The sequence below is a fragment of the Scyliorhinus torazame genome, chromosome 10 (assembly GCF_047496885.1).
Source record: "Scyliorhinus torazame isolate Kashiwa2021f chromosome 10, sScyTor2.1, whole genome shotgun sequence".
Classification (NCBI taxonomy): Eukaryota; Metazoa; Chordata; class Chondrichthyes; order Carcharhiniformes; family Scyliorhinidae; genus Scyliorhinus; species Scyliorhinus torazame.
Window position 1 is genome coordinate 185,154,743 of NC_092716.1, and position 26,317 is coordinate 185,181,059.

Below are 26,317 nucleotides of genomic sequence, written 5' to 3' on the forward strand. Positions count from 1 at the left end.
CGGCATCTGTTCGGAGGCTGGACCGGGAATTGAACCCATGCTGCTGGTCTTGTTCTGTATTACAAGCCAGCTGTCTTAGCCCACTGTGCTATTAGGGGCCCGTGTTGAAGCATGTGTGGAGGATAGGGGCCCGTATTAAAGAGGGGGCTGAGGATAGGGGCCTGCATTGAAGGGGAGCCGGAGGATATGGGCCAGTATGAAGAGGGGGCTGGAGATAAGGGCCCATATTAAAGAGGGGGCTGAGGATCGGGGCCCGTATTGAAGAGGAGATTAAGGATATGGGACAGTGCTGAAGAGGAAGCTGAGGATAGGGGCCGTTGTTGAAGAGGAGGCTGAGGATATGGGCCTGTATTGAAGAAAAGGCTGAGGATATGGGCCGGTATTGAAGAGAAGGCTGATGATAGGGGCCGGTATTGAAGAGGCTGGGGATAGGGGCCGGTGTTGAAGAGGAGACTGAGGCTATGGGCCCATATTGAAGAGGAGACTGAGAATAGGGGCTGATATTGAAGAGGAGGCTGAGGATAGGGGCCCGTATTGAAGAAGAGGCTGAGGATAGAGGCCCAATTGAAGAGGAAGCCTAAAGGCGGGGTTGTGGGAGGATGCCCTGAGTAGTGTCAACACATCCTCGTCGTGTGCCAGGCTTAGCCTGATATAATTTAAGGTCATCCACAGGGCACATGTGACTGTGGCCCGAATGAGCAGGTTCTTTGAAGGGTTGGAGGACAGATGTTTGCGGGTGGGCCTGCAAATCATGACCATACGTTTTAGGCATGTCCGAGGCTTTGGGGATTTTGGCAGGTATTTGCCAATGTCATGTCAAAGGCACTGAAGGTACGGGTGGTTCCAAATCCAGAGGTGGTGATTTTTGGTGTGTCGGAAAACCCGGGGGTTCAGGGGGCGAGAGAGACTGATGTTTTGGCCTTTGCTTCCCTGGTAGCCCAGAGACAGATCTTATTGGCGTGTAGGGACTCTGAACCCCCAAAATCGGGGGTATGGGTCAGTGACATAGCTGGGTTTCTCAGGCTTGAGAAGATCAAATTCATCCTGAGGGGATCAGTGTTGAAGTGGCAGTCGTTTATCGACTTCTTTGGGGAAAATTAAGCTGCCAGAAGAGCGGGAGGAGGGGTGTAAAAGGAAAGAGGGAGGCATGTGGGGTTGGTTGATGTGGAAAACAGTAGGTATGGGGGATTGGGGAATTGTGTATGTAAGCCATGGTGGCTGGGTTTGATTGTTGGTTGGGTGGGTGTTATTTACTTTGTTATTTTTCCTCTTGAAACTTGTTAAAATTATATCTGCCTTGATAAAATATTTTTTTTAAAGAGGAGGCTGAGGACGGGCCAGTATTGAAGAGGATGCTGAGGACAGGGGCTGGTGTTGAAGAGCATGCTGAAGATAGGGGCCTGTATGAAGAGGAAGCTGAGGATAGGGGCCCGTATGAAGAGGAAGCTGAGGATAGGGGCCGGTGTTGAAGAGGAGGCTGAGGATAGTGGCCTGTGTTGAAGAGAAGGCTGACTATAGGGGCCGGTGTTGAAGAGGATGCTGAAGATAGGGGCCCGTATTGAAGAGGAAGCTGAGGATAGGGGCAGGTGTTGAAGAGGGTGCTGAAGATAGGGGCCCATATTGAAGAGGTGGCTGAGGATAGGGGCGGTGTTGAAGAGGAAGCTGAGGATTGGGACCCATATTGAAGTCCAGGCTGAAAATAAAGGCCCCATGTTGAAGAGTGGGCTGAGGATAGGAGCCCGTATTGAAGAGGAGGCTGAGGATAGGGGCCATTGTTGAAGAGGAGTCTGAGGATCAGAGGCCAGAGTTGAAGAGGATGCTGAGGATAGAGGCCAGTGTTGAAGAGGAGGCTGAGGATAGAAGCTGGTATTGAAGAGGAGGCTGAGGATAGAGGCTGGTGTTGAAGAGGAGGCTGAGGATAGAAGCCGGTGTTGAAGAGGAGGCTGAGGATCAGGGCCGGTGTTGAACAGTAGACTGGGGATAGAGGCCGGTGTTGAAGAGGAGGCTGAGGATCGGGGCCGGTGTTGAACAGTAGACTGGGGATAGAGGCCGGTGTTGAAGAGGAGGCTGAGGATCGGGGCCGGTGTTGAACAGTAGACTGGGGATAGAGGCCGGTGTTGAAGAGGAGGCTGAGGATCGGAGTCCGTGTTGAAGAAGAAGCTGAGGATAAGGGCTGTTGTTGAAGAGAAGGCTGAGGATTGGGGCCTGTATTGAAGAGGAAGCTGAGGATCGGAACCCGTGTTGAAGAGGGGGTTGAGGATAGGGGCTTGTGTTGAAGAGAAAGCTGAGGATCAGGGACCATGTTGAAGAGGAAGCTGAGGATCGGGGACCATGTTAAAGAGGAAGCTGAGGTTCGGGGACCGTGTTGAAGTGGAGGCTGAGGATCGGGGACCGTGTTGAAGGAGGGGGCTGAGGATAGGGGCTTGTGTTGAAGTGGAGGCTGAGGATCGGGGACCGTGTTGAAGGAGGGGGCTGAGGATAGGGGCTTGTGTTGAAGTGGAGGCTGAGGATCGGGGACCGTGTTGAAGAGGGGGCTGATGATAGGGGCTTGTGTTGAAGTGGAGGCTGAGGATCGGGGATCGTGTTGAATTGGAGGCTGAGGATCGGGGATCGTGTTGAAGTGGAGGCTGAGGTTCGGGGACCGTGTTGAAGTGGAGGCTGAGGATCGGGGACCGCGTTGAAGAGGGGGGCTGAGGATAGGGGCTGGGGTTGAAGTGGAGGCTGAGGATCAGGACCTTTTGTTGGCTTCAGTCTAATATCAGTTGCAGAATTTCATCCATCAGGTGAATCTCTGGACAGATTTCAAATGTTTCTCTGGACGTTGGAAAAATAAACCTGACAGGGTGACTGCATTTGCTCTGAGCTGATCCTCTGGGCTGTTGAAGAAGGACAGACAGTCCATAATGTAAGGATGGATCCTGTCAGGAAAGTCTTTGATAAGTTGCTGTGAAATAGCCCTCAGGAACTCCATATAGTTCAATGTGGGCTCCCCTAAATATTTTGTAAGTAGTGAAGCAGCCTTGGGTGAGATAATGAGGGGGACAACCAAATGCAGTGCCAGGTTGCAAGACTTAGAAACATCCTCACTATTTCCATCCAGCTGTAGTAACAATCGAACTAGGTTGGAATGGGTTTGTCGGCACATGTATGATTTGGGATCTCTGGTTCCACACTTGGCTAAGCTTCCAAATACAATAAATGCCTCAGCTCTTACTTTATCACAGGTAAATTCAAAGAATGGTTGTATCCCAGTGAGGATTTTGATGAGAAAGGGTTTGATAGTACTCGCTTTCAACAGATTCAAGTGTTTACCAAGGCAGGAGAGTACCTCAAACATTAATATCTCATTGTCGTGCTCCTTGGATCCCATCATACAAATGAGCGAACCGAGCACTTGGCGAGAATATTTTTCGATGCAGTGAGGAGCTCCAGTTGTGACGTTGTCCAGTCCCCTGATGCACAATAACTGAAGGACAGGAGAAGAATTGATCAGGCATTGAAGCAAATTGCTCATCAGGACATCTGTGAGTTCCAGCTGTGAAACCAGTGGTGATCTTAAAAGCTCTCCAAAGAATGCAGCCACTGTGATTTTCTGACATTCTTGTAGGGTGGGAACGAGTTCTGTGAGCTCATCTACAATCCCAGTCAGACTGGCACCAGCGGAACTGCCCATTGCTTTGGCCAACTGGACAACCCCCATGTGACATTTTTGGAGATCCATCATTTGGTTCCAGCCTCCATTTTCCATCATGCAGTTTAGCACTTTCTGATTCCCTGTCCTATCTAACAAGCCCATTAAAGTCTCTGCACATTTCATGCACATGTCTCCACTTCTTGTTGTTTGAGGCTGGACTGCAAATCCCATCTGCATCACTTCAGAATTGGGAATAAAAACTTTGGGTAGACGAACATTGACAGAGGAATTGAGATGGATGAGCAGAGCACTGAATAACTGTGGAAACAATTTGGTTACAGCCTGTGCCGATTCAGGCATGTTTATCATCTCATACAGAGCACAGACAGCGGGCAGCGTTCGGAGAGTGGGGTAGAGTGTCACATTTTCGCTAATGGGATAGGTTTTCTTCTCTCCACATTGTAATTGTTTGTTCAATGTGTCCAAAAGTACTCTCATTGTACTCGGGGCACATTCTGTGTCCTCCGCTAATGATCTCCAAACATCAGTGATGTATTGGTCCAAAGGGACAGGGTAAGTGAGGAGACATGATACAACTGCTGTTGTATTTTTTTCTGCCAGAATGGCAATACTCCGCAGAACAGAAAGTTTCACCTCTTTGCAAGGAATTAACTGCAATTGACCCCTCAACACTTCCAGTAACTCTGGGACCTGATTCTGAAGTTCGCTGCCATGTTTTTTAATGATGGTTTTAATGAGTATAGCAGCTGCACTAGAACAGCTGGGATGTTGATCAGACAGTCCGTTGAAGGCCATGAAGAGCAGATTGCCCAACTGGTCATGGGGCAAACACTTTGAAATTACCTCTGCGATCTGGCAGCATGCTTGGAGGAGGACTGAAGTATCAGGGTTAACCAAGTCTTCTCTGACTGATTGCAGAACCTGTAGCTGCTCCTTATCCTGATCCAGATTGGTGCCTTCATAGGATAACCGAATGTTCAAAATTATGTGCAAACTGTCCATGGCCATCTGCCCAATAGATCGTGATGGGTCTGCACAGCGCGGCATTATCCGTCCAATCAAAGTCCCTGTGTTAATTAATGGCACTACGTTGCTGACATCAAGCTTCTCCATGTAATATTTCAACAGTGTCAAGGTCATGTCCATAGCTCTCTCTCGTTCATAGTCCTTTGTTGAAACGATCCACTCTTCAAGTTGTTTAACCATGGCCTGTAGACCTTCAGAAGAAAGGCGCTGAAGTAATATTTGCTTTAGAAGCTCTTGTAGAGCAGTCATAGTTTGGATATAAAGTATTGTGGTCTCTTTGTTACTATCCGTGCCTTTGCCCTTATCCAATTCTGAAGGTAGAATGCTGAAAGTACTGGTCAGGCAGATGTGAATCAGTTGGGAGGTGTCTATTTGCTTTGATTCCGTGTGTAATTGTACAAGATGTAGACACGCATTCATGGCTAATTGTCGAACGGGGCTGTCCAGCAACTCTCGTGGTTCAGCCTCAATAAGACGCTGCATGTATGTTAAAAGCTCTCTCTTTCTAATGGAGTTGAAGGGAACACTCTGGTGATCTGAGTGCAGGGATCTGGCTATCATTGTTATGGCCTTTATTAGGCTGAGCTTCAGAGTGAAATCCTTGGGTTTGGACTTTTTGCTATGCCCACGTGTAATGAATTGACTAACAGCTGGCAGAATATGGGTCTCAATTCTGGACAGCACTAGTTCCTCAGGTGCATAGAGTGCCATGTTCCCATAGCACAGAACTAGTGTGCTCTTAGCTTGATCTAGATCCACATCAGGCTTGCTCCTATGTATATTGAAGAAACTGTTAGTACACCTAATTCTGTTAGAATTAGCAAACTCCTCCAGGCTACTGAGGGTGTCACTGAAGTGGGTCATGGCACAGAAACCAATGGCAATGGCTGCTCCCTCTCTCTCTGCACTCTCATTGTGTTGCACATTCAACAATATTTGGTGAAGTTCCTCTTTTATATTCTTGCTGCGGACCTGACTGAGTACTATCCCAAGAGCTTTATAGAGAAAACCCTTCTCCTGTGGGGAATGATGGTTCCTATCAATCTGTTGACACAGTTCATCACAGAGCTGATTCGTCCATTCCTCGTCGTCAATGATATTCAGAGTTTTGGACAGAAACAGCAACAGTTTCTCTTCCCATTCCTGTTCAGATAAAGACTCCACAGAATTGTCTTGTAATTGGTCAACTAATGCTGGGAGCTCCTCATCCCACCCACTCCCTATCGCTGGGTGAATATTAGAGCTCAAGACTTGCATTAGCCTCAGTGCTGCAGCTCCTCGGCTTCCTCCTTGATAAGGGCAACAAGACACAAGGAGGAGCCTGGACAGCAGTGCCTGGGTTTTAGGGAGACTGGTATCCCCATTGTAAGTAAGTGAAAACTTTTCACTGCTGCCTTGCAATTTCTTCTTCCCCAGATGTGCTAAACAATTGCAAATTGTTGTTAAAGCTTTAGTATACGGAGTCTTGATGACACACTCCAGTAAGAATGGCCAGAGAACATCCTCCATCTTCACAGTATTTGTGATCATAAACATCACTGTTTCACAGACTGTGATTAAATCTTCATCCGTTACCTGCTCTTCCTGATGGTTGGTTAGTACCGGGGTGGCTGAATCAGTGGTCGCAGCACACTGTCGGATGAGGAATTCCACCATTGCCTTTCCTTCTTCTGGCTCAAGGTAACCATGCTGGGCCAGGGCACATATTACCTGGGCAACTAACTTCTTCTCCTGATTGGTGGAGTTATCCAGAAGCATTGGTTTAATAGCGGCCACAATCTGAGCTTTTTTGCCCTCTAAGTGCGAGGATACTGAACTGATGAGATGTCTCAGTATACTGAGAGTTCCCACTCTTGTTTGTTCATCTGTATTCTCTAACTTGGGTAAGAGAAAGTCTACCAATGAGTCTGCGTAAGCTGGGGCCAGAACTGTGAAGCAGCGAAGAATCTCGTTCTGGTTCTTGATAGCACGATGGTTGTTAGGCCCCACCGAATGGCACATCTGCTGGTGGAGATTATTAAGAAGAATGTCCAGCTGTGCTTTCAACCCAGGGTACCTCATCTCCATGGCAGCATCCAGTAACCGTCGTAGACACTCTGTGATGGAAAAATGTCCAGGATGTTTCTTGTAGAGAGAAAGGATGCCTGGAATTATCCTGGGAAGTTCTTTCTCTAATCTATCTTTGGGTAATAGAGAGCTGATGTAGCCTAGAGCTTCCACTATATGGATGTTCAATTTAGAGGGCTCCTTCTCGAGCCACACCTTGAAGAACAAGTTATAGACAGTGCAAATCTCAGAGGAGAAAGACTCTTTAGTCACTGTAGAGTCTGGAGCATTCTCCATATTCTCCAGATAGGTCAGAATACTCTTGCTGAAACTTCCTAGTGCTGCTGCAAATACAACTTTCAGCTCATCCTGTTTAACTCCAGAGAGAACTGGAATCATCATCCCTATAATAGATTTAAGAAAAGGCACCATGGCGTACACATTTTCTGTTGCCATTTTGCCCAAGGTTTTCACCATGTACACATATGGAAGATGCCCTTCCTTGAAATTCTCCATGGTCAGTTGGACAACTTGATCCATAAACCTGAAGCTCATGGTAACCAGGAGATTGCTTGCAGCTTCCTGGCTATCAGCTTGTACTCCTGTTGACTTAGTGGTCCACAGTGCAGCCAAATAAATAACCTTCTGCGCTAGCTCTTCACTAATTTCATCAAGCGTTTTTTGAATAATCTCCGCCATGCTGTTCAGTATTACAGCCGCCTGGGGGGCTGTCAATGTGGTGTGATGGGACAGATAATCATGACAGACCATTAACACTATCTCTGGGTGGTGATACCCCAGAGTGTGAAGACTACCCAGTATTTTCTGCTGAGAGCCCTCATCTTCCTCAGTGGCCATCTTCACAAGGCTAGCTGAGAATAATTCCATGTTGCGATGCATTTTGGAAATCCTTACACAGACTGAGACTCTAAAAGCTGGAATTCCTCAGTTCGGTATTATTAAGATTATTAATGGTTGCTCGCTAAAGATGAGACTTGACACGTTGAGCCTTCTGATAGACTGGAATTTGTCCTGTATTTTGCTGTAAGTTCTAACTAATGTTTTATTTGAAGAAATGTTTTAATCAAGTATTTTGTGGCTAATTGTCAATTAAATAAAACAATTGTTCACTCAATCTGATATGTGACCTCCTTCAAGATTGCCTCTATTTTTTTGTCCAACAGTCTTTTCCTCCAATGATTAATGATGCGCCTTTGCTGTATTTTCGATCTTCCTTGTAATCTTCTAGGTTTGGTGGATTTGATGAAACCTTTTTTTTACATTCTCTCTTAAAGGCAGTCATGTGTACAAATGCACAGTGTGTGCCACTTTGTTGTGTTTGTCATCTATCTGTGTTGTCATGGTTTTTATTGTGAAGCCAGATGACATAACCCTTCTCTTGTGATGCAGAACATTTGAGTGGTGGCGGTTTAAGGTGGGTGAGGGGCTGGCTGGGCATTAGTGATCTAGACCTGAGATATAAACCATTATGACAAGCAACCATTCTAACCCTTACAAGCCATGTTGCATTATGTGCCTAGTCGAGGTCCTACTGCACCAAACCCTTATCATACTCGAGACAATATGGTGCTGTGGAATGGACAGTTCTAGTAAAATGTCCTAAAACCTGGATGTGGATGTTTGCATGACATGAAATTAGAAGTAAAAGATCTGACCAGCGTAACCATCGCTAGTTACAATGTAAAAGCATAATTTCAGCCCCTGACAGTGAGGGGCCTTCGCCTTGGGAGGATAATCACAAAGAATACAGAGTGGGTCAGATGCCATTTGTATTTGACTAGAAAGTTCCTATAGTTTATATTTGTGCGTTCACAAGCATAGACGTGCATCATATTCCGAGGAGATTGCTGTGACATTAGAATGCGCAGTTTATTGTATAAAATGGAATTGTAAGTTTGAGTCCAGGAAAAGAAAGAAAGACCTGTATTTATGCAACACCCACCCCAGCACGTCTCACAGCGCTTTATATCCAATGAAATATTTTAAAAGTGTAGTCACTTTTATTATGTAGGAAACACGGCAGCCAATTTACATATGGCAATTTACATACATTACATATATGCTTTTCTGATTGGAGGGCTGTGACTAGTGGTGTTCCGCAGCGATCAGTGCTGGGACCTTTGCTGTTCGTAGTATATATAAATGATTTGGAGGAAAATGTAACTGGTCTGATTAGTAAGTTTGTGGACGACACAAAGGTTGGTGGAATTGCGGATAGCGATGAGGACTGCCAGAGGATACAGCAGGATTTAGATCGTTTGAAGACTTGGGCGGAGAGATGGCAGATGGAATTTAATCCGGACAAATGTGAGGTAATGCATTTTGGAAGGTCTAATGCAGATAGGGAATATACAGTGAATGGTAGAACCCTCAAGAGTATGGACAGTCAGAGGGATCTAGGTGTATAGGTCCACAGGTCATTGCAAGGGGCAACACAGGTGGAGAAGGTAGTCAAGAAGGCATACCTTCATGCTTGCCTTCATTGGCCGAGTCATTGAGTACAAAAATTGGCAAGTCATGTTGCAGCTGTATAAAACCTTAGTTAGGTCACACTTGGAGTATAATGTTCAATTTGGGTCACCATACTACCAGAAGGATGTGGAGGCTTTAGAGAGGGTGCAGAAGAGATTTACCAGGATGTTGCCTGGTATGGAGGGCATTAGCTGTGAGGAGAGGTTGAATAAACTTTGTTTACACTGGAACCACGGAGGTTGAGGGGCGACCTGATAGAGGTCTACAAAATTATGAGGGGCATAGACAGAGTGGATATTCTGAGGTTTTTCCCAGGGTAGAGGGGTCAATTACTAGGGGGCATAGGTTTAAGGTGCGAGGGGTAAGGTTTAGAGGAGATGTGCGAGGCACGTTTTTTTACACAGGGTAGTGGGTGCCTGGAACTCGCTGCCGGAGGAGGTGGGGGATGCAGGTACGATAGCGATGTTTAAGTGACAAATACATGAATAAGATGGGAATAGTGGGATACGGACCCCGGAAGTGTGGAAGATTTTAGTTTAGACGGGCAACATGGTCGGCACAGGCTTGGAGGGCCGAAGGGCCTGTTCCTGTGCTGTACTTTTCTTTGTTCTTTGTTCAAACTTCCACAAACTGCAATGCAGTAATGACCAGATCATCTATTTTAAGTATTAGTTTGGGTCTACATATTGGCCAGGACGCTGGGAGAATACCCTTGATCCTTTTCGAGTAACGATATGGGATATTTTACACCCACCTGGTAGGTCAGATGCAATCTTGGTTCAGTGTCTAGTTGGAAAGGTGGTACTTCAGGCAGTGCTCCCCCTGTTGCAGTGCAATGTCAAAATAGAATAAATGCTCAAGGCTCGCGTGAGAATTGAACCCACAATTCTTGACAGACAATGTGTTGGCTATTTCACTATGGTGGGTCATTAGTGTCTATCCTGCTCACACATTGCACACAAAAGAACAGGTTTTAGTTCTTGGTAGACTTGTTTTGCAAATGGGAACTGTATTTTTGCCATAAACACCATTTTAAAGCAAGTTGAATTGTAGCTCCTACGCAAGAGTTCACATTTCTTAGAATCATACAAATCAGAAGGCCATTTACATTGTAGCAGGCAGGGTTTGTCAAAGCAAAACGATAAAGGCAACTGTCCTGCTCTTCATGTGTGAAGTAATATATCTCCTTGGCCATAATTAGAATCCCCAACATGTTTCGTTCTCACTGTATTTTTTTAAAATTTAGTTCTCCTGAGATCTATGTTATGGCACGGGCCCTCTATGATTAGTAATGTTAGCTTCTGCCTCATTAACTTTGAGATGTTGAATCAGATTCTCTTGTTTCACATTGTGCTTTCTCTGATTATTCACTTGGGTATCTTTCAAGTAATGAGCATGTTGGGAACTGCATGTATATGAATATCCAGTAATGCTGACTTAACAGCAGGGTAATGAGGTACTTTATTACACTTCAAGCAGTCTTAAGAAGATTATACTGATAGGGTGATGTGGAGCATAAACATTGGCACAGACTAGTTGGGCCATTTGGTCAGTTTCTGGGCTCTATGCTCTTAGTCGTTAACAAGTGGTCAATTTATGCAGACTTTCAGCAGTAGCGATGGTGAGCTAGTAAAACTTGACAAACACTTGTTGGAAAAGCAGACTGAATCACTGACACCAATACAGGAAGATGGACTCTGGAGCCACGGCTAACTGTCATTACTGAGGCAAGAGCGATCAAAACTAGGAGAATAATGTTGGATGATTTTAATGCACTGTAGGTAGATTAAAATAAAGGTGGAAAGTGGAAGGCACTGTTCGGAATGCATACGGTATTGATTCTAGGATCGGTAAGTAGGAACAATTCAATTGCTAGTCAAGAAACAAGGTACGTCTACTTTGCCATCTACCATCCTGGCAGTTGCATAATCCAATGATAATGGAGTTGCTGTCAAATCGCAGCAATCGATCTCCATCAATTACTACACCAGACTCGGGGATGAGGCTAGGGGCTGAATGGCCTACTTCTGTTCCTATCTGACTCCGTTTCAAACTCTAGGTGGATATATCACCACACCATAATGACCTCAGCTGGTAAAAGAAGAAGGGACATCCATTTATACAACAGCTTCAGGACATCCCAAAGTGCTTTACAGCTAATAAATTACTTTGAAATAGGTAGCCAGACCTGGCAGCCAGTTTGCACACGGCAAGGCACCATAAACAGAAGTGAGATAACTGACCAAATACTCTGTGGTTGAGGGATCAGGATGAGTGGGAATTCTGTCGAGAGATCAGGGTTAGCGGGGACTCTGTCCAGGGATCAGGGTTAGCAAGGGTTCTGTCAAGGATCAGGGTTAGCGGGTCTCTAAATTCGACCAAATTAATCTACAATCTGTATTCACATGCTTGCCATTTATTTTTGTTTCCCCAGGCCTCGGTTCAAGTGCTGTCGACCAAATGCTCGATGCAGAAAATAAGCGAATGGCAGAGAACTTGTCCAGCAAAGTGTCCAGGCTCAAATCGGTTTGTCACATTTAATTTCTCATATTTTTAAGGCCTCGTCTCAAATTCACCCATGAGTTTAAGGGGACTTCCATTGCCCTCATAGTCCTGTTGACCATATAGCTCATCTTTCATTCCCTCACCCTATAGTATAAATATCTGCCACGTTCTATGTCTTTTGGCTTTGACAAAAGGTCATCTGGACTTGAACCGTGAGCTCTTTTCTCTCCTTCGAGATGCTGCCAGACCTGCTGAGATTTTCCAGCATTTTCTCTTTTGGTTTCAGATTCCAGCATCTGCAGTAATTTGCTTTTATCAATTAAACAATCTTGATGTGGAATTGTGATTCGAATTTGGGGCGGCACGGTAGCACAGTTGTTAGCACTGTTGCTTCATAGTGCCAGGGACCCGGGTTTGATTCCCGGCTTGGGTCACTGTCTGTGGGTCATTCTCCTGCACGTTCTTCCCGTGTCTCCGTGGTTTTCTTCTCGTCTTCCTCCAAAAGACTTGCTTGTTAGGTGAATTGGACATTCTGAATTCTCCCTCCGTGTACCTGAACAGGCGCCGGAATGTGGCGACTAGGGGATTTTCACAGTAACTTAATTGCAGTGTCCATGTCAAGAGGGCTTAGAGTACAAGACCAGGGATGTACTTCTGAGGCTGTCTAAGGCTCTGGTCAGACCCCATTTGAGTATTGTGAGCAGTTGTGGGCCCCATATCTAAGGAAGAATGTGCTGCCCTTGGAAAGGGTCCAGAGGATGTTCACAAGAATGTTTCCTGGAATGAACAGCTTGTCATGAGGAACGGTTGAGAACTCTGGGTCTGTACTCGTTGGAGTTTAGAAGGATGAGGGGGGGATCTTATTGAAACTTAAAGGATACTACGAGGCCTGGATAAAGTGGACGTGGAGAGGATGTTTCCACTTGTAGGAAAAATTAGAACCAGAGGACACCATCTCAGACTAAAGGGACAATCTTTAAAGCAGATATGAGGAGGATTTTCTTCAGCCAGAGGGTGGTGAATCTGTGGAACACTTTGCCGCAGAAGGCCGTGGAGGCCATATCACTGATCGTCTTTAAGACAGAGATAGATAGGTTATTGGTTAAGAAGGGGATCAGGGGTTATGGGGAGAAGGCAGGAGAATGTGGATGAGAAAAATATCAGCCCTGATTGAATGGCGGAGCAGACTCGATGGGCCAAGTGGCCTAATTCTGCCCCCATGTCTTATGGTCTTAATGCAAGCCTACTTGTGACACTAATAAAGAGTATTATTAATAGAACAAAGCAGACTTGTGTTTGGTGGAGTCCTTTCGAGAATAAACTAAATTTGTTTTCAAAATGCTGCAGCACAATAATCCTGATGGCCCTCATTAGATTCAGTTAAGATGACTAATAGGTGCCTGGGGATTATGAGTCAACGTCTTTGAAAATCTGTGATAACTATTATTCATCAATTTGTTTGATTAGCAAATGATGGATTTTGAGTATGTATAACTAATAATTAATGGAGCAGTTTGAGCTGCCTGACCACACAGTTTGGATTTCTGTCCATATTTTCGCTGGAGTATTCATTACAATAATGACAATGTGATCCTCAGGGATCAGTTAAAGATACAATTCCAAAACAACAGGCTCTGCAGCCAATCAAATATAAGAAAGATTAGTCCCAGGGAGAATTTAATATGTTAGCAAAAAACAGCAGCTTCTATTTTCGTAGCAGATTGAACACAGGAAACTGATAAGACACTTCACACAGATATGAGAAAACCGGATACCAAAGGCAAAGGTGGAGGGCCTAGGAAATCAAAAGGCTGGTCAGTGGGGGTTGAGGTTCCAGACCAAAGTAAAGCAGTCGACCAAGATGCTCTGGCTTTGTTGGAATGTGTAAGAGGGCAGTCCCGGGTAGCTGGAGCAGTGTAGGAGGAGATTAGTGTGGCCAAAGCAGTTGAAAACTGCAGAAAGGTTGAGGAATGATGAGGCATCATAGTCAGAGAATGATGATTGAGACTTTCGGGGGTAAATGTGCCAGCCGTTTTAAGCAAAACCCTACAGAACGTGTATTAAAAAAACTTATTTATTAAAAAAAAAAATTTTTTCATTGATTTTCATATTTTTATGATACATAGTCCAGCAATCACTGAAGGGCTAATGCTTGCATATTTACAGAGCTCCCTTGTGGAAACGAGCAGCGACACAGAACAGAAAGAGATAATATACATACTCAAACAAGGAACCTTATAACTATTAACATGCTCCCCCCCCCCCCCCCCCCCCCCCCCCCCCGCCCCCACGCACGCGGCTGTGGACCCTATTTGGCTGTTCCACCGTGGTTGGGCCCCGATCGTTGGCCTTGGCGTGCATCGCCCAGCATGCTGGTGTTGTCCCTGTTTCTCCCTCTTGTCCTCAGGCCTGTCCTCGGTGTCCCTTGGTCCCCCCTGTGGTTTTTTTTGTCCCCGTCTCCCTCTCATTCCCTTGCCCCCATCCCACCCCTTCCCTTTCTTTTGAGTTTTGTGGCTCACCTGTGCCTCCTCCACCTGTCCCCACCCCTCCCCTGCTCTATTCGTACACGTCTTGCAATTTGGTGAATGGTTTCCATGTCTTGTGGAAGCCCTCTTCCGACCCACAGATGGTGAATTTTACTTTCTCCAGTTGGAAGAATTCCAACAGGTCGGACAGCCAGTCTGCAGCTTTGCGTGGTGCTGCCGATTGCCAGCCGAGCAGGATTCTTCGATTGGCGATTAGGGAGGCAAAGGCTAGGGCATTGACCCCCCTCCCCATGAAGCGTTCTGGCTGTTCTGAGACCCCAAAGACCGCTATTTTGTGGCATGGCTCCACCCTCACCCCCCACAACCGTGGACATTGCCTCAAAAAAGGTTGTCCAGAACCCAAGTCTGGTGCAGGTCCAGAACTTGTGGGTGTGGTTGGACGGGCCTCACTGGCACCGTTCACACTTGTCCTCTACCTCTGGGAAGAACCTGATCTTTCAGGTTCTGGTTAGGTTCGCTCTGTGTACCACATTTAACTGCATTAGGCTCAGCCGTGCATATGTGGAGGTGGAGTTTGCCCTGTTTTGTGCTTTGATCTAGAGTTCCAGTCCCCTTACTTATATGCCCAGTTCTTCTTCCCATTTTTCTCTCATCTCATCCATGTCGTCCGTACAGATCCCCGCAGTTCCCTTTCCCCAAGACGCCCGCGTCCAACAGTTCCTTTACCAGTGAGTGTCTCTGCGTCCATAGATATGTCATTGTTTCTCTACAGAGGATGTTTTTGATTTGTACGTACCTTAATTTGTTCCCTTTGGGCAGCTGGAACCTCTCCTTCAGTTCTTCCAAAGCTAACCGTCACGGTCCCCTCGTCCTGTCTCCACCTTTTGAATGTGGCGTCCTTTGTTGCTGGCGTGAACCTGTGGTTGTTACAGATCGGGGCCATAGTGGACACTTTGGTCAGCCGAAGTGTTGCCTCAACTGATAATATGTTTGGAGTGTGGCTACTACCACTGGGATTTTTAAGTGTTTGGTTGGTGGAGATGGGAGTGCTGTCGTGACTACGGCCCGGAGGGATGTCCCTAGGCAGGAACTCTTCTCCATCTTTACCCATTCTGTTCCTGGCTCCTTCACCCATCCCCTCACTCTTTCCACTGTGTCCACCCAGTGGTAGAACTGCAGGATTGTGAGGGCCAGGCCCCTCCATACTTTTTTTATTTTGCCGGACCCCTTTTTGGATCCTTCAATCCTCTCTCTCTCTCTCTCTCTCTCTCTCTCTCTCTCTCTCTCTCTCTCTCTCTCTCTCTCTCTCTCTCTCTCTCTCTCTCTCTTCCCCCCCCCCCCCCCCCCAACCACCACCTCCACGAGCACCATAATTAGTTTATCTAGCGTGCTGAAGAAGAGAAGACCATGGATAGCACTGTGGCTTCACAGCGCAAGGGTCCCAGGCCCGAAACCCCGCTGGGTCACTGTGCGGAGTCTGCATGTTCTCCCTGTGTCTGCGTGGGTTTCCTCCGGGTGCTCCGGTTTCCTCCCACAGTCCAAAGACGTGCAGGTTAGGTGGATTGGCCATGATAAATTGCCCTTAGTGACCAAAAAGGTTAGGAGGGATTATTGGGTTACGGGTATAGAGTGGAAGTGAGGGCTTAAGTGGGTAGATGCAGACTCGATGGGCCAAATGGCCTCCTTCTGCACTGTATGTCTAGGTGCCATGGGGATGTAGATTGGTAGGGATCTGAACAGGAAGAGGAACCTGGGCAGTACGTTCATCTTGATCGTCTGTACTCTCCCCCTCCATTTGTAGATCTATGTCCAGTCGTTCCCAATTTGGATCCCCAGGAGCAGAATTTGTTTTGGGCTTGTTTGAACGGTATTCCCTCCAACTTTGTCCCTCTCCCTTGCGGGTTCACCAGGATGATTTCACTTTTGCTCAAGGTGAGTTTGTAGCACGAGAAGGCTCCAAACACCTTCAGGAGCTTCATGATCCCTTACATACTTGTTGGGGATCCGGGATGTAAATGAGCAGGTCAACTGCATAGATTGAGACTCTATGCTGTCTGTTCCCTCTCTGGATACACCTCCAGCCTTTCGCCGTTCTGAGGGCGATCGCCAGTGACTCAATTGTCAGGGCGAACATCAGTGGGGACAGCAGGCATCCCTGGTGGTGGTCTGCACACTCGCCATGGGGGCATTGTACAAAGGTTTTACCCATGCGGTGAACCCCGATCCAAGCCCAAATCGCTCCAGTAACTCGATGAGATACTTCCACTCTACTCTGTTGAAGGCTTTTTCTGCGTCCAGGGAGATGATCGCTTCTGGTGTTCTCTCCCCGGATGCGGTCATTATCACATTCAGAAGGCTCCTGATGTTCGATGTTAGCTGCCTGCCCTTGACAAAGCCCATTTGGTCCTCTGCGACCACCACTGGTAGGCAGCCCTCCAGCAGCCTAGCTAGGATTTTTACTACATTGAGCAGTGAGATGGGTCTGTAAGACTGACCCTCTGACCTTCTGACAGTGCAGTGTCCTTGCTGCACTGACTCTCTGACTGTGCAGCCTTCCCGCTAGACTGACTCTCTGACAGTGCAGTGTCCTTGCTGCACTGACTCTCTGACCTTGCGGCCTCCCCACTTTACTGGCTCTCTGACCGTGCAGCCTTTCCACTTTACTGACTCTTTGACCGTGCGGTCTTCCCACTTTACTGACCCTCTGACCATGCGGTCTTCCTGCTGCACTGATGCTCTGACACTGGCGTTGTCTCTGCAGTGACTCTCTGACAGTATGACCTTCCTGCTGCACTGACGCTCTGACAGTGCGGCCTTCCCGCTGGACTGACGCTCTGACAGTGCGGCCTTCCCACTGGACCGACGCTTTGACAGTGCATCCTTCCTGCTGCACTGACTCTCTGACAGTGCGGCCTTCCTGCTGCACTGACTCTCTGACAGTGCGGCCTTCCTGCTGCACTGACTCTCTGACAGTGCAGTGTCCTTGCTGCACTGACTCTCTGACAGTGCGGCCTTCTCGCTGGACTGACTCTCTGACAGTGCGGACTTCCTGTTGCACTGACTCTCTGACCGTGCGGCCTTCCTGCTGCACTGACTCTCTGACAGTGCAGTGTCCTTGCTGCACTGACTCTCTGACCTTGCGGCCTCCCCACTTTACTGGCTCTCTGACCGTGCAGCCTTCCCACTTTACTGACCCTCTGACCATGCGGTCTTCCTGCTGCACTGATGCTCTGACACTGGCGTTGTCTCTGCAGTGACTCTCTGACAGTATGATCTTCCTGCTGCACTGACGCTCTGACAGTGCGGCCTTCCCGCTGGACTGACGCTCTGACAGTGCGGCCTTCCCACTGGACTGACGCTTTGACAGTGCATCCTTCCTGCTGCACTGACTCTGACAGTGCGGCCTTCCTGCTGCACTGACTCTCTGACAGTGCGGCCTTCCTGCTGCACTGACTCTCTGACAGTGCGGCCTTCTCGCTGGACTGACTCTCTGACAGTGCGGACTTCCTGTTGCACTGACTCTCTGACCGTGCGGCCTTCCCGCTGGACTGACTCTGACCGTGCGGCCTTCCCGCTGGACTGACTCTCTGACAGTGCGGCCTTCCCGCTGGATTGACCGTCTGGCAGTGTGGCATCCCCGCTGTCCTGCACTGGTGTGACTGCCGAGACATTAGTTCATGTCTTTCCTGGGGCTTGAATCCAGGACCTTCTGACTGAGAAGAGTGAATGTGACCACTAAACATGCGGACATTGTAATCTGCAGTAATTGCAGATTTTCTAACCTTGGATTTTATGATCCTCAGTGGCCTTAGTCTGTGTCGGTTGTTCTGTTTTGTATCTTGTTAATTTTAATCAATTCTTTATTGAAGCAGATTGCTCTGGATATTGACCAGGAGGCAGATGACCAGAACAGATATCTGGATGGCATGGTGAGTGTAATTACTTCATTGATTATTTTCAAAAGGGAACAAAATCCACATTATTTTATTTAGCAAACCTGACAAAGCTCTAAGTTGAGAAATTGAAATGAAAGTCCATCTAGCAGAACTGCACCGACATTTAGAGATAGGAGAAAAGGATTAGTGCGAGGTGATCAAGCTTGGGTTTTGAAAACCTGTCAGTTGCAGATGGATTGACCATGTTAAGAGAATTTGTTGTTTTGAGAAAGGAAAGGATAATCAGAAAGGGAATCCAGGGTTATGGGAATAAGACGGGAAAGTCTCTCTTATGGTCATGTTGGTGTCAGAGATGCTGCAGTGGACCTCGATTTCAACAGTGATAAAATGAATAAGGCAGTAACTCAAGAGCATAAATGTGCGATGGTCATCAAAGGGGCAGAAACAGACATTAGACATCTTTATTAAGGCACAGAATGTGCGAACAGAAAATCTGGGAGAAGCAGAATCCAGCATAGCTTTTACATTTGATGTGGATAAATATTTGGGATAAAAACATTTGCAAAAGGTATGGGGATAGGTACAGAATAGACTAAGGGACGAGTTCTTCCAGACAGCAAGTGGTCTACTTCTGTGAGCTAATATTTAAGGAGACGCTGTTCAGTAGTATGGATACTTGGAGTATAGTGTTCAATTCTGGTCGCCACACTACCAGAAGGATGTGGAGGCTTTGGAGAGGGTGCAGAAGAGATTCACCAGGATATTGCCTGGTATGGAGGGCATTAGCTATGAGGAGAGGTTGAATAAACTCGGTTTGTTCTCATTGGAACGAAGGAGGTTGAGGGACGACCTGATAGAAGTCTACAAAATTATGAGGGGCCTAGACAGAGTGGATAGTCGGAGGCTTTTTCCCAGGGTAGAGGGGTCAATTACTAGGGGGCATCGGTTTAAGGTACGAGGGGCAAGGTTTAGAGGAGATGTACGACACACGTTTTTTTACACAGAGGGTAGTGGGTGCCTAGAACTCGCTGCCAGAGGAGGTGGTGGAAGCAGGGACGATAGTGGCGTTTAAGGGGCGTCTTGACAAATAGATGAAGAGGATGGGAATAAAGGGATATGGACCCCGGAAGTGTAGAAGATTTTAGTTTAGACGGGCAGCATGGTCGGCACAGGCTTGGAGGGCCGAAGGGCTGTTCCTGTGCTGTACTTTTCTTTGTTCTTTGTATGGAGGAAAGCTCCTTTGGTAGTATCAATTAAAGAGAGAAGGGCAGCATGGTGGCGCAGCGCCGAGGTCCCAGGTTCAATCCCAGCTCTGGGCCACTGTCCATGTGGAGTTTGCACATTCTCCCCGTGTTTGCGTGGGTTTCGCCCCTACAACCCAAAGATGTGCAGGGTAGGTGGATTGGCCACACTAAATTGCTCCTTAATTGGAAAAGATGAATTGGGTACTCTAAATTTATTTTAAAAATTAACGAGAGTGGGGAAGTGAAGCTGAGAGGGAGAGATTGAATGTGCGAGAAGCAGAGAGAAAGATGAGGGTGTGTCTGTCTAATCATGTACTTAACATCTTGGCCAGTTACGAGTGCACGTTTCAGAAATGGAAGCATTTTTCCAATCTAGATTTGGTTTCAATTAATTAAATGTTAGTTCACCGGTTTAATTCTAAAAGATTTTTTTTTTTTAATTCTGTCAGGATTCTGATTTTTTGAGTACCACTGGACTTTTGACAGGAAGTGTGAAGAGATTTTCCACGATGGTGAAATCTGGCAAAGACAATAAGAAGTTGCTGTGCTACATGTCTGTTGGACTGGTCCTTCTTTTCTTCATCTTGTACTACCTTGTCATCAGGATTCAAACTTGATCTGTTTACAATCACTCAATGTGACAAGGACATATCCAATGACTGGAAAACACTTGCCAAGCTTCATCTGGAAACAGCCGAGAAGGCTGACTGCTGTCACCTTTGAACCAAAGTTTTTACTTACAGTAAGTCTTCGAGAGGTTCCCTTAATCGCCTGGGAATCAGTGATGTGGATGCACTTTACGGGAACATGATTTTACATGACACTATTAAGCTTGTGCTGTGTCATACACACTGATGTGCAGTGCAGACCATGGACCAATCTCCAGTGAGAGAGTTTTGTGCAATGAAAAGCCTGTATTAGAGCCCCAATCGATCCCTTGTGGTAAGAGGAGGATAAATCGGGACTCCCACCTACACCCAGTTCCCACATTCTGAAATAAATTGTTCGCAAAAGGATAGCTTTAGATTTATCCATGACATAATTTTAATTTTTCAAAGGATGTTTTGTAAGACTAGTTCCCAATATGGTGATGGTTTACTGATTTAATCCTTTGAGAGTTTCCGAAGGCTTAATTTACAATAGTGAAGGAATTGTGACTCATTCATGTTTGCTTTTATTTTCTTCCTAATAAATATTGATCACCAAAACTGATTTCAATTGAAATTGTGTGTGCAATTTATTTTCCATTTGGCTTACCCTCCTTGCTTTGTTCAGTTACTCGTGCTGACGTCTGTGACACTGTTAGACCCCTTGCCCATCAGCCCTGCATGAGCTTCGTACTGGCTTCGTTCCACTCCCTCAAAGGGAATTGTATTGCTTCATTAGATAAGGAGACCAAAACTCTACAAGGCAGTATAAACTTGTTGTAAGACTTCTTTACTCTTCTCCTCCAATTGCATTGCGATAAATGCTAACATATCATTTGCTTTCCTTGCTTTACCTGCAGATTAATTTTGTGATTTGTGTACAAGGTCTCTCTAATTAACAACTTCTGAGTTTCTCATAATGTGAAAAATATTCTGGTTTTCTACATTTCCTACTACCATGGTTAACTTCATGCATTATATTCTATCTGTCATGTTCTTGCCTGTTTTCTTAACCTATCTAGATCCGGTTTAAATCTCTGCATCCTCCTCAATTTTGTTCCCACCTAACTTTTTATCGTCTGCAAGCTCGGTCCCTTCACCAAAGTCGTTGATATAGAATATAAACTGACGGCATGATGGCAGTGGTTAGCACTGCTGCCTCACAGCACTGAGGACCCGGGATCGATCCCGGCCCTGGGTCACTGCCTGCGTGGACATTCTCCCCGTGTCTGCTTGGGTTTCACCCCCACAACCCAAAGATGTGCATGTTAGGTGGATTGGCCATGCTGAATTGCCCCTTAATTGGAAAAAAATAATTGGGTACTTTAAATTTATTTTAAAAAAGATATATATTGTAAATAGCTGAGGCCCAAAATTTGATCTGTGCAGTACGCCACATGTTATAATCTGCCAAGCTGAAAATGACCCATTTACTCTCGCTGTTAACTTACGATCCCGATAGAGACCAAATTTTTAAAAAAGAAATATGAATTTCCCAGTGACAAACTGAAAGGATCACACAACAAGGTTTCATGTTTTAAGACTTTACTCTAACAAGCAAACTAAAATCAACGTTGTCTAAACACTCCTTAGTAGGCAACTAACACATTAAACTACAGAAAAGGTATTCCCTATTAACTTAACACAATCAAAACACTGCATTCTCATAGAAATGTAGGCCCACAACTTCCTGGTACCCCAGCGTCGCATTTGGGGGGTATACCAATGAGGAAACCCTCGGCCATGATCCCATGTAAGGATTTACCCGGTAATTGCCCAGAAATGCCACATTCCTCTGGGCGATTGTGCTGCGAACCATCCGACGGAAGTGACTTAATTCGCAAGCATTGGATGGTTCTGCCAATTTTATCCTGATAGTTACGCTGAAAGAGTTACGCGGGTTGGGGGAGGTGGGGGGGGGGGGGCGGGGGGGGGGAGTCACTTCTAACTCCAGAGTAACTATTTTGAAAAATCCAGACCTGGCCTCGCATGGGACACCCCACCCCCCACACACAACCCTCTGGTCTGGTCTGAGCAGCCACCCAATCGGATCTGGTTCAACCCCCCATTGTCTGAACCACTTACCTATGAAATTTACCTTCTCCGTTTTAATTGTACCTTTAAACATCTCCTCCATGGCAGCTAGTGCCGTTAAAAAGGAGTGCTTCTTACCTCTCTGCGGCCCCAGTTACTCAACGCTGATGCAGCCGGGGTGAACTTCGCTGCTCCTGTTGCACCCAGCCTGAGTGAGGAAGGTTGGACGAGACAGGTTTTGGAATTAGTGTGGGTGAATCCATAAGACTGGCAATCCGATGGAGGTTGCCACTCTAAGGAAGTTAAGAGGTGTAGTCTGATGTTTAAGGTCCCCAAGTTGCTCCTGGCTTTAATGGGATCTCTCCCTGTCCCACCAGAGTAAATCTTCCAGGGTCCTTTGAAACTAAGTCTCCTGCACTCATCTGAGTATTATCAAATGGACTTGCAGTAGCAAGGCACCCATTGGCACCAGTGTTCCCTCCAAGGTGCACAGCAATTTATCAAGTACAGCACACATCCTGGTGATTAAATGAGATTTATTGCCACTCTAGCTCATGAGCAAAAATCTGGAAAACTCCCCCATGACATTAAAGGACGAGAGTAAAGCTAATTAATACCTGAAATTCACTTGTGTCCGCCCAAAATTATGTGAGTGCTTGTCTTGCCTCCGGCCAGTTAATTTCTGCTCACCGCCCATCTTGCCTCACTAACTCTCCCACTCAATTGTTTCCCTCCCAATCACCACTACATTCCCCAACCCTCCCACTCGACGTGCCTCGCTCCCTCTTTCACTTCCTCCTTCTCGACACCCTTCTCATGAACCCTCGCTCACAATGAGGGAGAGGGAGAGGTGGTAAGGGTGTCAGCGAGTGGGAGGATCGATGAGGGAAGAGGCGAGCAGGAGTTCCAGGGAGGGAAGCGGTGAGCAGGAGAGAGGCGACAAGCATGGGTGTCGGGGAGGGAAGTGGTCAGTCAGAAGAGGCAGCGAATTGCAGATGGGAAATGATGAGTAGGAGGTAAGTTGAAAAAATTAGTAAGAGGATATTTGGGTCTCTTAATACCACGGGTCTAGTCATTCTGCTGGTTTTGTAGAAGAAAATTGATCCAAAAGACATTTCACATGTTAAAAACACAAGGGAATTTATAGTGAGATTATGAGAATTTTTGGATATCTAGCCCAGATCTCCAAACAATGCAACGTTTCTTGTGCGGAATATCATGGTGTAATTTAAACCGTGCATACTTCCAGATACTACCTCTCCCCATTTTATTTTGTATACTTTGAGAGACAGTTTACTTCTAAATATGATGTACTAATTTATTACATTACAATTCATAGATTTTAATTATTTTTTTAAGCTGTAGGTGGAATAAGTGCCAGTCCTTCCTCAACCTATCAAAACAAGTCAATTTCACGCCTTCCCTCTTCACCAATCCCAGATGTAGTTTTCTCCTTCAATATTCACTTAATTTACAAAGGACACTATCTCTCTGACCTTCATCCTCCAGTTCACATGAGCCAATCTCTCTCCAAATTCTCAGAGGCATTCTATCTTTGCCTGATTGTTGATGTGAATAAATGACTACGCTATTTTCTTCACTATTCATTGCAGCCTTAAGTTAATGAGCTGAAAAAATGCAAGTTGCCTTTCTACATTTTCTATCAATTCAAAAGACGAGCTTTTTTCTCCAGACAGCACCCTTCGAGCACATAGGTCACATAACTGCTCCATTATACCTTTAATTAAAGGGAAACAGTTTAAAACATAGCCATCTTATGAAGTTTGATGTTTTGTGTGTTCAATAGAACTCACTAAGAGGTTCTGAGTCTTGTATGATTGAACATTAACTGTTTATTTATAACACATAATGATGTACATTATATGAGAGAATATAGCCCAAGCTATGAACTAACTCCATGCTTGCTTTTACACAGATCCCTGTCCAGACAACAACCAACTCTTGTCTAAGGTCATGTGACTCTTTTACATCGCACTGTGGGCAGTATTGTTTCCTTGTCCAATATTACCCCTTGTTATGCCTGATATCCTTGTACTACACCTTCCCCAAGTTTTACCCAAACCTTTTACAGTACAATTATGCTACCCCTTTTCCCCGCAATCCCCATCAGGTCCCGGCTTTATAAATTCAGATGTCCTGGAAGCTTGAGAAATTTTCCAAATCTCATTTTGGTCACATTCATACCAGTGGTTGGCTATGTTGATTTGGGCAACCTTTGTTGATTTGGAGTCTGAGTTGTAGTCTGATTCTGGCATTTGGTTGCCATCTTCTGATATGCTTTTTCTGTTACATTGGGGTTGCAGTTCTCTTTGTCAACTCTTAATTTGCTCTGCTCAGGGACCTCCAGCTTGTCTTGTTCTTTCTGGTGTTCACTTAACCATTTGTGTTACAAACACGGTTTTTCTTTTCTGTGTGATCTGCCGTGGTGTTTGTGGGAGGGCTCACCTTGCAGTTTGGCTTTCATTGCAATGCTGTTCTTCCATGAGTTGTGAGTTGTGCTCTAGTGAGTTGATTGTCACTAGTTCCTTGCTCTACTATCACCTTGTAGCTTTGTGCTTAGCTAGATGCTGCAGTGTCTATGCCGTGGTGTTTACAGGTAGTAAAGAATGGGCGACCATGCCAGCTCTTGGAACCTGGGATTGGGGCTTATTCTGACGCTGGTCATTTTCCTGATTGGGCAAACCAACTCTGCGAAGAGTGAAGACAATTCAGAGCTGAGGTTCCGGTCAAGAGTCTCTTTACTGGTGGGCCTCTCAGCAAAATGAAGTTCCAAGTAGTTGACGACAAAGGTTGTCTTAACACAAGAAGGTTAAGGGCAGCACAGACAATCTTTGCTCAAGAGAGAAAATTATTGGTTTTGGATTAGCTACATGATTTTGAATATCTGTTTGTTGCCATACCTTAGTGGTTTGAGAATTATACCAATGACCAGAAGTCAGATTCCTCGAGGCGTGGAGAGTGGTGTCTGTCATTCGTAGCCAAACATCTCTCAGCCTCGGTTCCTTATCCGAGAGGACAGTAACACTGGCTCCGGGGTCCAATTTGAATTTGATGGGGTGACCATTTACTGAGATGTCTGCATTCCAAAAAAAGAATCCAGGTTCCTTGACCTCATCCAAAAAATAAGGTTGGATGTCTTACTGGCGTGGAACCGCAATCTTAGGGATTGTCTTGGGATCCTTTGCCTGTCTAGATGTCTCAGCTTTGCATAGCTTTCGGAATTGTCCCAGGCAGTTGCAGTTTGAAACCCTATACTGAGATTGCTGGACAGGTTCCACAGGGCTGGTGTGGTCGCCCATTCTTTTGTGGTTGGTTTGGATATTGCCTTACTTGGCCTGGAGTCTCTCTGCCCCTTTGCTTTACTATCTGGACAGTTGGAGTTGCTCTGTAACATGGCTGACTTTTGCCGTGTAAAATGGATCAGTACTGTTGGCGGATTTCTGACTGTCTATTTGGATGGCCTTTTCTGGAGTCAGACCTTCCTTGGTAGTATGTCTTAAAGGGCATCATTATGCACTCTTAACAACAATTATGTACTTATGTGTTCTGACTTGGGGATAACAGAGTTACAACTTTCAACAAATCTGTATAATTTGTTTAGAAAAGAATCAACCAGTTCTCCAGGTTGTTGGACATGTTTGCTTAATTTCACGCTCTCTAAATATTGTTGCTTCTTAGATTAAAATATGTGTCGAATTATTTTAGAACTTAATGAAATGTATCTGAGGATTTGTTTATTCCTTGCCTTGCAATAATATCATCGGCTATCGGACCTACTCAATAAAGTAGTGTATTCATTTGTTTAGCTTCTGTCTTTTATATAATTCTGAAACCATCTTATATCTTAACAATCTTTTCTGTCAAAATCCCCAATCTCTTATTTGGTCTGGCCCTTGGATGAGTCCAAATTGGTCTGGTAATGTTGATTTGTTGTCAATGGTTGCTTTAAAGTTCAGGTGAGTACAGCTTTAAATGCTGTGCAGGTTTTAAAGATGGTGCCACAGTATAATCGGTTTGTCAGAGTTGCATTTTGGACTCCCATTGTGATAGCAGACCTCTTTGGGCTTTAGTTTTTTTGCAATGATTTGTTAAATTCATTATTTGGAGCCTTCCCTGCTATTGGAAAATTTCTGGGTGCTTCACAATGGATCCTCCGCTCTTGCTGAGGTTTTTAAGCCTTGTGTTTTTCTTCCAACAAGCTCTGCCAGCATGTGGTACAGCACTGCCTCAACCCGGTCTGGCGACAGTACTTTTGGAAATGGGC

At 45.8% G+C, this 26,317-nt stretch overlaps 1 protein-coding gene across 2 annotated transcripts in view; it reads left to right on the forward strand.

Moving 5' to 3' along the window:
• The window catches only part of bet1l (Bet1 golgi vesicular membrane trafficking protein-like), a 68,176-nt gene extending 47,607 nt beyond the window's left edge, over window positions 1-20,569 (forward strand). Inside the window, exons 2-4 of one of the 2 annotated variants that reach the window (XM_072466111.1) lie at window positions 11,655-11,746; window positions 18,081-18,140; window positions 19,801-20,569. In XM_072466111.1, the coding sequence (XP_072322212.1) occupies window positions 11,655-11,746; window positions 18,081-18,140; window positions 19,801-19,968 (320 nt within the window). In that variant the 3' untranslated portion in view covers window positions 19,969-20,569. The remainder of the gene's footprint in view (window positions 1-11,654; window positions 11,747-18,080; window positions 18,141-19,800) is intronic. The other variant, XM_072466112.1, reaches the window with a different exon arrangement.
• The last annotated feature ends 5,748 nt before the right edge of the window (window positions 20,570-26,317 follow it).